Here is a 13,358-nt window from a genome sequence, read left to right on the forward strand (position 1 = left end):
ATGGGGGTAATTTAAATGTGATTTGGGGTACATGTTCGTTTGTTTATGACTGTCGACACAGATTAAATACTAATTAGCCCATGCAGTTAAACATTTCTGGAAGCCGCGGGGATTCTGTCATAAAACTGACCGAAAAAATAAAATTTTGAAAGCTGTGGTACTTTCATATGCATTATTGTTTTGATAGCAGACACAAGTATTGCACATCAAGATCATAAAAATGTAAATAAAATATCACAATCAAAATCACAGATATACATACGTCTAACAACGTGGTCTAATTAAACTCCATGTCAAAATGCACTTACGATTAATAATATGTCAATAATTGACACAATAAATATCCAACATTTTTTTGGCTTGTGCAATAATTATATACATGTGTAATCATTCCTTGACAAAAAGAAATGACTTTTTTTTCCTGATATATAAAAAAGAGTTGGAAGTCAATTGAGTGTCGGCACTTCTTTGATGATTCGGCAACAAGTACAGGTGTGTAAACATCAAAGATTCACAGATTCTTCAGAAGAGGCGACCAGTCATTTGTCAGAGGTCATTTCGTACACGTGTAAATTTTGTATTTATTATTTAACAATAGAAACATTATATTCCTTTTATTCATGGATGCTACTTTTTGCGCGAGTGTTTTTGTGTCTTTTAGCGCTATGGAATTTCAACATTCGGCGATAATTTTCGGTAACTAACAATTAAATATTTTAACATTTTTGAAACAGGGGTGCAAATATCCGCCATTCAGAAATTATAGGAGACAAATCTTGCGTGTGTTATTTTTTACAGACGTGTAATAAATTGAGAACGAAAGAACGAAATGTCCAGGTGATCTACTATAATTTTTCCAGGTCGTACGAGAATATTTACGCAGGATAAGTTTATCACATCGGTAATTTGACCATGCTTGAATTTATGTCCACATAGTCATTTTTTTTTTTATTTCATGTTATGATTACTAGTGAACATGTTTTTGATTGGTTTTGACTGACTTTTACATGTCAGGTTCGTCGTCGCCGATGATGATAGTGTGGTCTAAATTTCCACAATCTGTTACAACGTACTAAGCGTATTTAATTACGTTCCTTAAAAACCATATATCCAAAAAAAAAAAAAAGCCTACCTACCGACCCACTCCTTACAACTCTGGGTCGGCAATAGCAAACATATATATTATTAAGGGTTGCCTGATATTCAGTAAGCCAGTTGCATCCAGTTCTTGATGGGATTCAAATCCATAGCCTGATGAGATTCAAACCCATAGTAGTATGTGGCAAGTGGTCATAACCAATTGGCCACAGTGGTCCTTCAAAATGAGAATTATTAATCTACAGTCCGACCCCGGTTATTCGACAACCCTTTATTCGAATACCCGGCATTATCCGAAGTAGATCGCCGGTCCCGTTTTTATCTCTATATAAACAATATAAATACGAGCGTATTATTCGAAATGCATTATCCGAATACCTCCTATTTTTCGAAGTAAAATTTCGGTCCCAAATATACAATTACGAAAGAATTTCACACCTATTATTCGAAGCCAGCCTAATTATTATTCGAAGCTAGACTAATTGACGCAGATCCACTCGCTGACCAGTCGACTTGTGAAAAATATCCACAGTCATGCGTGTAATTAGACAATCATAATAATAACACTTCGTGTGTTCTTTAATCAACTTTAATTAACGAAAATGAAAAGCTATGCACCGTGTCCGATTTTGTTTAAGATGACAGCAATATTTTTTATACATTCCGTATATGTGAATTTGTCAAAACATCAAAAACATTGTTTTCATTAATTGTAACGCTACATGAGAGCCTTAATTTATCCTAATCGAAAATACCAGAGTTTAGCTGTAAATACCGTAGTGACGACACGGCCATTATCAAGGCTTTGCGCGAAACGAAACAATACATAATGTAGAATAAAATGCAAGTATTTATGTCTTAAATGTCAATACAATAATTTTTACGCATTTTTTCTTTAATATCTATTTTTCTCAATTGATTACAGGAAGCAAGTGTGTTGTAAACGGTAGTTTTGCGGTGATTGGTCAAAGTGGAGTAGTTTTCGTCTATCACAATATTCCGATTTCGATTATTCGAACCCATCGATTATTCGAAGTAAATATTCAGTCCCAGGCACTTCGAATAAACGGGGTTAGACTGTATCTAAATTTTATTTTTTCAGACATAAAATTTAAAATATTTCAATGTTTTCTTACTGTTTCAGGATCCATGCCCAGGTGCAGAAACACAATCCTACACGCTTCATACAGATTGGTGTGAAAAGTCTGAGTCATGAATAGCTGAAAGGCAAAATATGCTGAATCCTTATCACAATAATGTTCATATAAAATCAATAATTTCTAAATTTGCTTGAATGGATTTAGTTTTCAAGTTTGTGTTAGGTATTCTTGTTATAAAACAAAACAACAGTGCAATGATAGCCCTAGCTCACTCTCTTCAGAAACACATGATTACGGAGATGGTAGGGGCTGATATCATGATAATTACCCGCATAATAAAGTATCACGATAAAATGTTCATGATGATTCTTACAAAATTAGATTTGATCTATTCGCAGAAATAAGTTCTGTTCAAAATTTAGCTAACTTGCATAAAACTTGCGTAACTGGAAGAAAAAACTGGGTATCACTTCTTAATTTGCTCCTTGTTACAGCAACACTCTTACATTGAGTCAGTTATTTAAAAATAAAATATGCTCAAATTTTGATAAATGCTACACAGTCCATTGGTAAATATAAATAAATATGCTTTGACTTCACACAAAGAAGATATGTTAAATTATGTTTTAAAAGGTATAAAGCTATTTCAAATTTTAGAATATGGCTAACAAACTTACATTAATATTGAGAGGGTCAAATCTTTGCAAAAACATGATTTATGACTTATTAATTTGTTGTTATCTTTTTCAATAAACATTTTTAATTTTAAGATAATTTTTGGGAAAATTGGATATAATGTAATAATAAAGGACAAAACCCCACATGTCAAAACGCCACACCTCAAAATCTTATAGTGTGGACAAAACACCACACATGAATTTTATAGTGTATGTAATCCCACTCTATAAAATTTTGAGGTTTTTTGGGGTTTTGACCTTTGGGGTTTTATCGTCTTCCATAATGTCAATGTGATTGTGATATTGAAATTACTGCATGCTGCCATTTTTTACAGCAGATATGTAACAATAAATAGTTTGATCTACCGCAAATACTGTGTGTAATTCAAGCTTGGATCAATCATATTGCCTGTTTGCTGTTTTCTATTCTTATCTGTTGCATTAGGAACTTTAATATACACATTTTTTTACAATAATAAATAAGTTATCATCAATAAACTTTATTGATAAATTTTACTTTAATAATTTGGCGCAAGTCGTGAATGCACTAAAGCTTAAAACAGCTGATCGGTATGCAGCTGTGTAATTACAAGATGAATCTCCAACATGAAATTCATAATATTTCATAATGTGTAACATTTTCTAAAATTTTCATTTGAATTGAATGATAATTAAAAGAATTATCAAAGTTTAAAGAAGAACTTAAAAGTTTTGTTTAGCATGTAGAGTCTACATGTTACCGATACATAAACATTTGCTTCAAAATTGTTCAAACACTTGCAGAGTTTCATCCTCAATTTCTCCTACCATATAAATGCTATAATTTAACACTCAAAGCATAAAAATAATTATTTTAATAAAAGATTTATAAATCATAAAAATTAAAAGTTCATTTTAGATTGACCTGTACTGAAGGCCAAGGTATATGATCACTGATGATATACTGATGTATGCAATAATTCGTTTTTGGAACCTTTCAAAATATGTGCAACACTGTTCAATAAGAATATGTTATACTTTTAACTAAAGTATTTTGGCCAAAGGGACACCTCAGATATCCAAATAAGAATCCATGAGGGGAGATGTCATTGTAATTGGACTTTTCATGAGGGGAGATGTCATTGTAATTGGACTTTTCATGAGGGGAGATGTCATTGTAATTGGACTTTTCATGAGGGGAGATGTCATTGTAATTGGACTTTTCATGAGGGGAGATGTCATTGTAATTGGACTTTTCATGAGGGGAGATGTCATTGTAATTGGACTTTTCATGAGGGGAGATGTCATTGTAATTGGACTTTTCATGAGGGGAGATGTCATTGTAATTGGACTTTTAACAGTATAAACTGATAGAATTTTGACTTCCTCAGTGAACTAGATCTAAACAGCTGAAGTTATTTTTTTTTCTAAAAAAGCTCTCAGCATCCTAGCAATGAATTAAAAATTCCAAATATCAAACCTGTTCTGAAACTGCCCTGAACAATGACAAACCATCTCTTGCAACTGGTTTTCTCCATAACCCTATGCTACTCAGATAATTGTCAAGAAAAGTTTCTGCTTGTCTCTTCATATCCTGCAAAGAACAACACCAACTTCTACCATAAGTTAGACATAACACGTGTACATGTCAGAAATGAACAGTTACATGATTAAAATATGAACAAAAAATCGTAAGATTATATTATATTTTGCTCTTTAGTTAAGTTCTGACCGTTTCTCTGTTGTTCTGTAAATGAATTCGTTGATTAGCACGTGCCTTGTAAGATCACGAAAAACACGTGCAAATACAAAAAGCATGGTGCGTGTCCAAGTGTTTTAATGCAGCGTGTCCAATTGTTTTAATGCAATGTGTATTCAACCTCCAAGTGTTTTTACACAAGCAATATTTCTACAAAAACACAGTAAGGTAGTCAAAAAACACGCAAACCTTATCATTCATTAATAGTTATTCCCGTTACCACTGGTCGTCTGCTCTCAAATTGGCTGAGAATAATTATTACATGCCGAGTACCAAACTTACGTTCCGGCCACCTGTCAAATTTGTGCGCCAATTAGTATTTGATTTATTTGATTTATTACTTTGTTTTATCATCTGTTAATCGAATGAAAATTATTTCATTCGGGAAGTGTATGGAACCAGTGCTAATGACTTAATTGTTTTAAGAAGGCATGTCTACCCAGAATTAAAATATGTGGTTAATGATCTAATTGTGTGATACATTTGTCCGCGGCATAGATTAATCCGATAATCTATCTAATGTGATAGAAATCTAACGGTTGTCACCGGTGCACGCTTTCTTACAAATACGCAATCATTTGAAATAAGTACACTTTCAAAGTATAGACTTTATGCAACATCGACGTCAGGGAACTACCGTTTTCCTTTGCCACTAGACTATATATACTATACATTCAATGCAAAATTAAAACACCGAGGCATTAATTACTCGGCAAGAAAAAACAAATTCCATTAATTTGATCATATAATTGTTCTAAACATGTTACAACTATATTATAAAGGAATATATCAAAAACTTATATTGACTGAGTGTATTTATCTCTGAAAGTGCATGTGTACTTTTATCAGAAACAACAAAATTAATGAACCCCTAAATTTGATCAGCACTCTTAGTCTAAAATAATTCGCTCATCCGAGTACGGCATTTAAAGTGTACATGTATTTGTCTTTTAGAAATGGCTGTTTGCTTGGTTGTTAATTTTCTAGCGGTCACAATTTTGATCGAGATGTTTGAAACTGCATTATAATTATAAGGTTCGAGTTTATATCAAAGAGAAAAAAACTTTATTTACGCCATAGATGCCACATTTCCACCAATACTTAGTGAAACTGGTTCGAGGTTTGAACATCTTGGTTACTTCTGGGTCCAGTCACTTTCGCACATGGGTCTTCTTGTTTGCGAACGCCCAACAAATGGCATTTTGATCTCAATTATTTAATAAGATGCAAGCAGGGTATAATCCTATTGACGTTTTTTTTTATTTTGTGGTTTAAAAACTAAGTAGCTGTCACAGATTAAAGTAAATTTGCTTTAAGACCCTTGAGGTCCGTTTTCAATATTTTCTGTCACAATGTTGACGTTTTTGTTAATTATTTCTAGAACAAGTTTCATGAAAGTATGTCACTAGATTAGATAAAAAAGAAACCTTATTAACATAAAAAAAAAATTTGCGTTCAAAGATGTTATTCGGTTAAGAGACAATTAAAGAGTCATATTGGTCAGGACAACAGCTCGTTCAGGATAATTTGCCACCTTGCTGTTTGGATTCAAGATTTCAAGATTTTTATCATTCACTCAATACACAATACATGTAAAGGTAAGGTAAATAATTTTTTTCCTAAAATCTGACGAGATTTAATGCATATAACTCTCAGATATCATCTTTAAATTTTCATTCTACGTAGACAGGAGAAAGAATAACCTTGGGGAAAATGCAACGAATACTAAAAATATATATATATATCAAAATTCAACGCTATATCTTTTAGTCAATACATTTCAAACTTCATTATATTGGGATCTCTAGATGTTTTTATTTCAAAAAATAATTACCAAAATTCAACGCACTACCTTTTAGTCAATACTTTTTTGAAAAAGTAGTAAAAAACATGCATGTGTTTTTCATAAGCCACGTAGAAGGATCAGTGTTCAGTAATATTTCAAACTTCATTATATTAGGATCTCTTTAATAAATTTCAGAGATGTATTTTTTCGATCCTTAGTAATATTTAAGCATTCTAATAGAAAATAAAATTCATCACCTATGTTTTCACTTCAACTGACAGTTATAAGTTGACTTAACAGAGGACATGCAGGACTTGAGTGGTTCACACCTGGTTCAAGTGAGCTAGGCTGGTTGCAATCTAGAGAAAATTGGGATCATGACATGGTAACACAGATTTGGTCCAGGTAAGTGGGTTGAAATTTCTAGTATTTGCATGCATTAATGATAGTTTTGACTCCCTAGCTTCCAATGTGACAAAGTTATCGAAGATATATTAACATGGTCCTGTTCATATATTAAGATTTGACAAGTAACGATTCTGGTCATTTATTGTTTGATTCATGAAACCTTGCATGTAGGTCTAATTCATAATAGACAAAAGAACTTTTTATCCTCAATACTTAAAATTATCAATTCACATGACAAAAAAACAAGTTGCACAATACAACAGATCTTAAGATCCGTGACAATACCCATGATTTTTTCACATTCTGGATGCTATCTAGAAGTCCTTGTGGTTGAAACCTTATCCTTCAAGTTCTCAAAAAACACACTTTATTTCATGGATGCTCGCTCAATACAAACTGATAAACTTCCCATAATTTAAAAAGTATCAAGAGACGATTCATATCAAGTCAATTTAAGGATTTTTGTTCGCATTAACGTAAATAAATATTACTAAACATTTTCAACGTCTATTTTAATTCATATCTGCAAAAATATCTGGATCCAACATTAATTTCAAACATTTTTGGTTGCAAACTTATATTTCAAGTTCCATTTAATTGGAATGAATGATGTATGAACGAAAATCATTTACTGGTACTTGGCAACATATTTCATGAAAATTTTAGAAGATTGTGTAGGTTAACTTAACTTTATAAATGAATTTTACAAATTGCGTCACCTGTTTTCAATACAACAACATACGTACGGTCCTATCCAGCTAGCTTACAGTTATTCTACTCAAATCCCTGATTACGCATGCTTTTTTAGAATGCATGGAGTGGCACCTAAGGTCTTCCTCAACCAATAAACCTGGAAAGTCGCCATATGATCATTACAATGTTGGTGTGACTTAAAGCCCAGCCAAAAACAAAACCAAACAACTTACAAACAAAAAGCCTCTAATTTTGAGATGTATGTCAAAATGTATGACATTTAAATGAAGAGCCTTGATCAGTAACCGGGATGTGGAATCATTAGATAAAGAAAGCTCATTCTTTCTTTTTTAGATCTCACACTTACTACAGCATATCAGTCTCCAACGTGTTGTTTTCATAAAATAAATAGCAAGCTCCTTAAGTGGTTTGAAAATAGGTTTCAACCCTCGAAACTTCGGGATTGATAAAATTTATTGAGATAAGACAATTAATTGATTATAGATGCTCAGAAAAATATTAAACTTGTGGTTGAAAACTTATCCTTCAAGTACTCCAAAAAAGAACCTTTATTTCAAGGATGCTCAATACAAACTGGTAAACTTCCCATAATTTAAAAGTTATCAAAAGACGTTTTGATATCAAGTCAATTTAAGGATTAATTTTGGGGTTTTCGCATTAACGAAAATTAATCTAACTAAACATTGTCAACGGTATTTTAATTCATATCTACACAATTATCTTGATACAACTTCAAACATTTTGGTTGCAAACTTATATTTCAAGTTCCATACCATTTGAATGAATGAAGTCTGAATAAAAATCATTAACTTGTACTTGGCAACATATTTCATGAAAATTTTAGAAGATTGTTGCTAAACTTTATAAATGAATTTTCCAAATTGCGTCACCTGTTTTCACTACAACAACACACGGTCTTATCCAGCTAGGTTACGGTTATTATTTCCTGCTCATGCATGCTTTTAAAATGCATGGAGTGGTACCTAAAGTCTTCCTGAACCAGTAAACCCGTATTTGACATGCATGCCCAAAGTTACGACTAAATGAACGGGCTCGATCAGTGACTGGAATGTGGAATCTTAAGATGAAGAAAGGTCATTCTTTTTTTAGATCTCATACTTACAGCATATCAATATCCGACGTCTTGTTTGCATAAAATAAATAGCAAGCTCTTTAAGTGGTTTAAAAAGACGTTTAACACCTCGAAACTGTAGGAATTGATAAACTTAATTAATAACTATGCAATACATAAGACATTTCATTGAATATCGATGCTCAGAATAATATTAAATGTTAATTTATCACATGTGGTTGAAAACTTATCCTTCAAGTTCTCCTAAAAAAGAACCCATATATTTCAAGGATGCTCAATACAAACTGATAAACTTCCCATAATCTAAAAGTTATCAAAAGACGTTTCATATCAAGTCAATTTAAGGATTTTATTGCGGAGGGTCGCATTAACGAAAATGAATCTAACTAAACATTGTCAACGTCTATTTTAATCTGGAAACAACTTTAACTTCTAACATTTTTGGTCGCAAACTTATACTTTAAGTTCCATAAAATTTGAATGTATGAAGTCTGCTTCATATTTCATGAACATTTTAGAAGATTGTATAGGTTAGTTTAACTAAACAGATACATTTTCAAAATTGCGTCACCAGTCCTGTTTTCACAAGACAAAGTCTTAACCAGCTAGCTTACAGTTGTTTTACTCAGATCCCTGCTCATGCATGCCTTTTTATAATGCATGGAGTGGCACCTGAGGTCTTTCTGAGAAGTCGCCATATGATCTTTACAACGTTGGAGTGACTTAAAGCCCAGCCAAAAACAAAACCAAGCAACTAACAAACAAACAAACAAACAAACAAAAAGACTCTAATATAATACACTGTTTTGAGATGCATGTAAAAAATTTACGACATTTAAATGAACGGGCTCGGTCAGTAACCGGGATGTAGAATCATTAGATCAAGAAAGTTCATTCTTTTTTTAAATCTCACACTTACTACAGCATATCAATCTCCGACGTCTTGTTTTCGTAAAAAAAAATAGCAAGCCGCTCAAGTGGTTTAAAAAGAGTTTTAACTCCCGAAACTTCGGAAATTGATAAACTTTATGCAATAGATAAGATATGTAATTGATTATAGATGCTCAGGGAAAAAAAAAGATAATTTATCAAGGATGCTCAATAGAAACTGATAAAACTCACATACTTTAAAATAAAAAAGTTATTCAAGACATTTTTCAGATTAAAAATTTGGAAAAGAAATGATCACTCAGAAGTCAGTTTGAGGGTTCTTTTTCTTATATCTTTTTTCATTTTATTTATTTATTTTTGTTCTGTTGTTGTTGTTGTGTGTTTGTATATTCTATTTTATTTTAATTTTTTGCGTATACATCTCTTAAATAAATCTTTTACCTTAACATTCAGTGCATATTATAATTAATATCCACAGAATAATCTGGATACAAACTTGAGCTTTAAATATTGTTTGTAAATTAACTGTTAGTAAATGAAGTCTGAATATAAGATATCTTGCCAATATATTTTATGAAAATTTTAGATTGTATAGGCTATGAATTTATTTGCCAATTGTTATTAATGTTATATGATTATTACCACATTGCTACGCTTATATTTGTTTATTTAAATAGAATACTGGTATTTGAAATGTTTGTATTTATATCTTGTATTTATGTGTGTTGTATTTCAAGATCAGCATCTATACGCGTATATGTAAGTTTTGTAAGTATTGCCAATGACAATGTTTTGCCGATTTGCAAATGAAATTTGGTATATTGAATTTTTGCTGATATGTTTCATTAAATCCCTCGCTCAAAAAAATAAATAAATAAAGCAAAAAATAAAGAAACAATACACCAACCAAAATTTTATACGTGTGTTTTGGATATAATCCTATCCACAAACAGTTCATAATCAGTTCGCATGCCATGTGTTATATCATCTGTACTTGCTAATGTTCATTTAAAACAGCATTTGATACTCACAGTAGTCTCACAGAAATTTCTCCATTTAATCAAAAGATTTGGTAACATGAAATAACGAAAGATCAAATTTTTTGAGACCGAAACATTATCTCATATTTACAGCATTCCAGGGTGGTTGAATAGTAGCATCGAAAAAAATAAGAAAAATGAATAAAAATAGGATGGAGACTTTCAATTGCCATTCTGGGAGAAATAAGTAGATAATTATCAATATCAACGTTTCGTTTTCATAACAAAACATAAGGCCTCGAAATGTCGTAAATTGGTAGATTTTGTGCAATAGGAATTTTTATTGTTTAAAAATGTTCACATAAAAACAAAGTGAAGTTAACTGATTAAATAGGATATTCAATAGAAACTGATAAAACTTCAAAATATGTTATCAAAGATTTTTTTCAGATTAGGTCACTTTGTGCATTCCTTTTTTTAATTTTCACCTAAACAAAAATAAAGCTAACGTTACTAAATAAACATTTCTAAGGGAATTTATTATTCATATCTCCAAGTTAATTTTGATAATCTTGATAAAAACTTGAACTTCAAGTATTTTTGGTTGCAAATGAAATATAGTTTGTCTTTAAATTGATCGGGAAAAAGTGAATGAAGTCCGAATGGAAGTCATCAATTTTAGATTTTGTATGTCGGCTTAATTTTATAAATGAATTTGCCATGCTGTGTTACCTGTGTTTGCTACAATGATACACTGTCTTATGTATTTTTTTTTTAATTAAACATTATTTGACATGACGAATATGTATAAAATGTCAAGGGCACACATTTATATCATTTAAATAAGCGGGCTTTATCAGTACGAGACATATCATAGGCTTCAAGGCATCTCTCATATGTTCATATCATGTGTTTATGTCATCTGTTTGCCTACATTCATTATCATCTGTTTGCCTACATTCATTAACATCTGTTTGCCTACATTCATTATCATCTGTTTGCCTACATTCATTATCATCTGTTTGCCTACATTCATTAACATCTGTTTGCCTACATTCATTATCATCTGTTTGCCTACATTCATTATCATCTGTTGCCTTCATTCATTATCATCTGTTGCCTACATTCATTATCATCTGTTTGCCTACATTCATTATCATCTGTTTGCCTACATTCATTATCATCTGTTTGCCTACATTCATTATCATCTGTTTGCCTACATTCATTATCATCTGTTTGCCTACATTCATTATCAGTATAGAATAAATCAGTAAAAAATAGGGATAATGAACGTTCTTTAAAAGTTTGAGACCAAAATCTATTTTCACAGGTATACAGCATTTCAGAGATGTATCGTTATTGTAAGCGTCCTTTTAGCGATTAAAAAGGAAAGGTATTTGATAATATGTATTTTTTATTGATTAAGGATGCTCAATAGAAACTGAAAAAAAATTATCATAGTTTAAAATAAGTTATCAAAGGTTCAATTAAGTTGACTAAAACATTTTAGCTAAATATTTTCAGCGCATTCTATAATTCATATTTACAAAATAATTTGGATTTTCAAATATTTTTGGTTGCAAATGAGTACCTTCTCTCCTTAAAATACTCGAATTACTGAGTGAATGAAAGTCATATATTGGCAACATAGTTTATGAAAATTTTAGAAGTTTGTGTAGGTTAATTAAACTTTATAAAAATGTGTTGGGCAACTTTCGTCACCTGTTTTCGCTACAACAATACACTTATAATAGATGTATTTCTTTAAATTACACATTTTCATAATCACTCTCCACACGAAAAGCTTCTAATGAATTCAAATAATTTGGACCAAAATTCATTCTCACATATACAGCATTTCAAGCCGACAGCGTCCGTGCTCAAATGAAAAGAAGGCAAATTTACATTTAATAGAACATGTAGAGTATTGATCTAGAAAAAGAAGAAGAAACAACCTGCGGATTTTATTGATTAAAATGCTCAATAGATTTTTTTCTCAATAGAAATTGATAAAAGTCATGTACGAAGCTCAAAATTTATCAAAATGCATTTTTCAGATCATGTCAGTTTCAGGAACGTTTTTTTTATAATCATTTATTTTCATTAATTTTATTTTTTTACTTTACATTTACATATTTTGATCAACATTTAATTTCCAATGTTTAACAGAATTCTAGAAAACAATAAAGGAATTATAATATGCACAGAAAATGTAAAGTTAGATATATTTTCGTTTAGGTGACTGTCCGCTCCCTCCCCTTTGAACCCTTCAAATTGAGTCTGCAGCACTCTGGACGTATTGGACGACTCTCCATGTTTCTATTTTTGTCTAATTTTAATTTTTTGATTTCTGATTTAATTTAACGAATATGACACAATATTATGATAATAACTTTATTTTAACACATTGATAGGCTCTGTTCCAAGCTATTGGTGGTGAATTTCACTACTTGTTTGAATGTTCGTACTTTAATGACATAAGACGTAAATCTCTTCTTCCCAGGTTTTACATTCATCCAAATATTTTTAAACTTGACACATTAATGAATAGTTGTGATAAAAAAAATTCTGCTAAAATTATCTTTATTTTGTAAAAACATTATGTTAAAATTTAGATAATTAATACTTCTCATTCTCCGTTCCCATTTATTACAATGTAAATTACATGTTGTATTAAATTCAGTACTTGAAATGAACAATATGATCTCCTTTTTTGTTTATTTAGCTAGTCATAATTGTATTCTTATATTGTGATATTAGTGATTTTTGACTGTTATTTTTCTGTTTGTTTGTTGTTATAACCAGTTGCATATTATATGCCTTGGTTTAATAAAAACTGAAACTGAAACTGAGATATAAAATTATTTCTGGAA

The 13,358-nt window shown here is 31.0% G+C and overlaps 1 protein-coding gene across 3 annotated transcripts in view; it reads right to left on the minus strand.

Annotated features, from left to right (window-relative positions):
* LOC132727724 (OTU domain-containing protein 4-like) overlaps window positions 1-4,957 on the minus strand; it is a 67,083-nt gene extending 62,126 nt beyond the window's left edge. For 2 of the 3 annotated variants that reach the window (XM_060713292.1, XM_060713290.1), the window contains exons 1-3: window positions 4,803-4,957; window positions 4,335-4,448; window positions 2,235-2,318 (exon numbers count right to left, since the gene is read on the minus strand). In XM_060713292.1, coding sequence (XP_060569275.1) covers window positions 2,235-2,318; window positions 4,335-4,448; window positions 4,803-4,814 — 210 coding nt within the window. In that variant the 5' untranslated portion in view covers window positions 4,815-4,957. Of the gene's footprint in view, window positions 1-2,234; window positions 2,319-4,334; window positions 4,449-4,586; window positions 4,739-4,802 lie in introns of those variants that run through there. The other variant, XM_060713291.1, reaches the window with a different exon arrangement.
* Between the last annotated feature and the right edge of the window lie 8,401 nt (window positions 4,958-13,358).

The sequence above is a fragment of the Ruditapes philippinarum genome, unplaced genomic scaffold (assembly GCF_026571515.1).
Source record: "Ruditapes philippinarum isolate M1 unplaced genomic scaffold, ASM2657151v2 ctg1727_1_1_1_1, whole genome shotgun sequence".
NCBI lineage: Eukaryota > Metazoa > Mollusca > Bivalvia > Venerida > Veneridae > Ruditapes > Ruditapes philippinarum.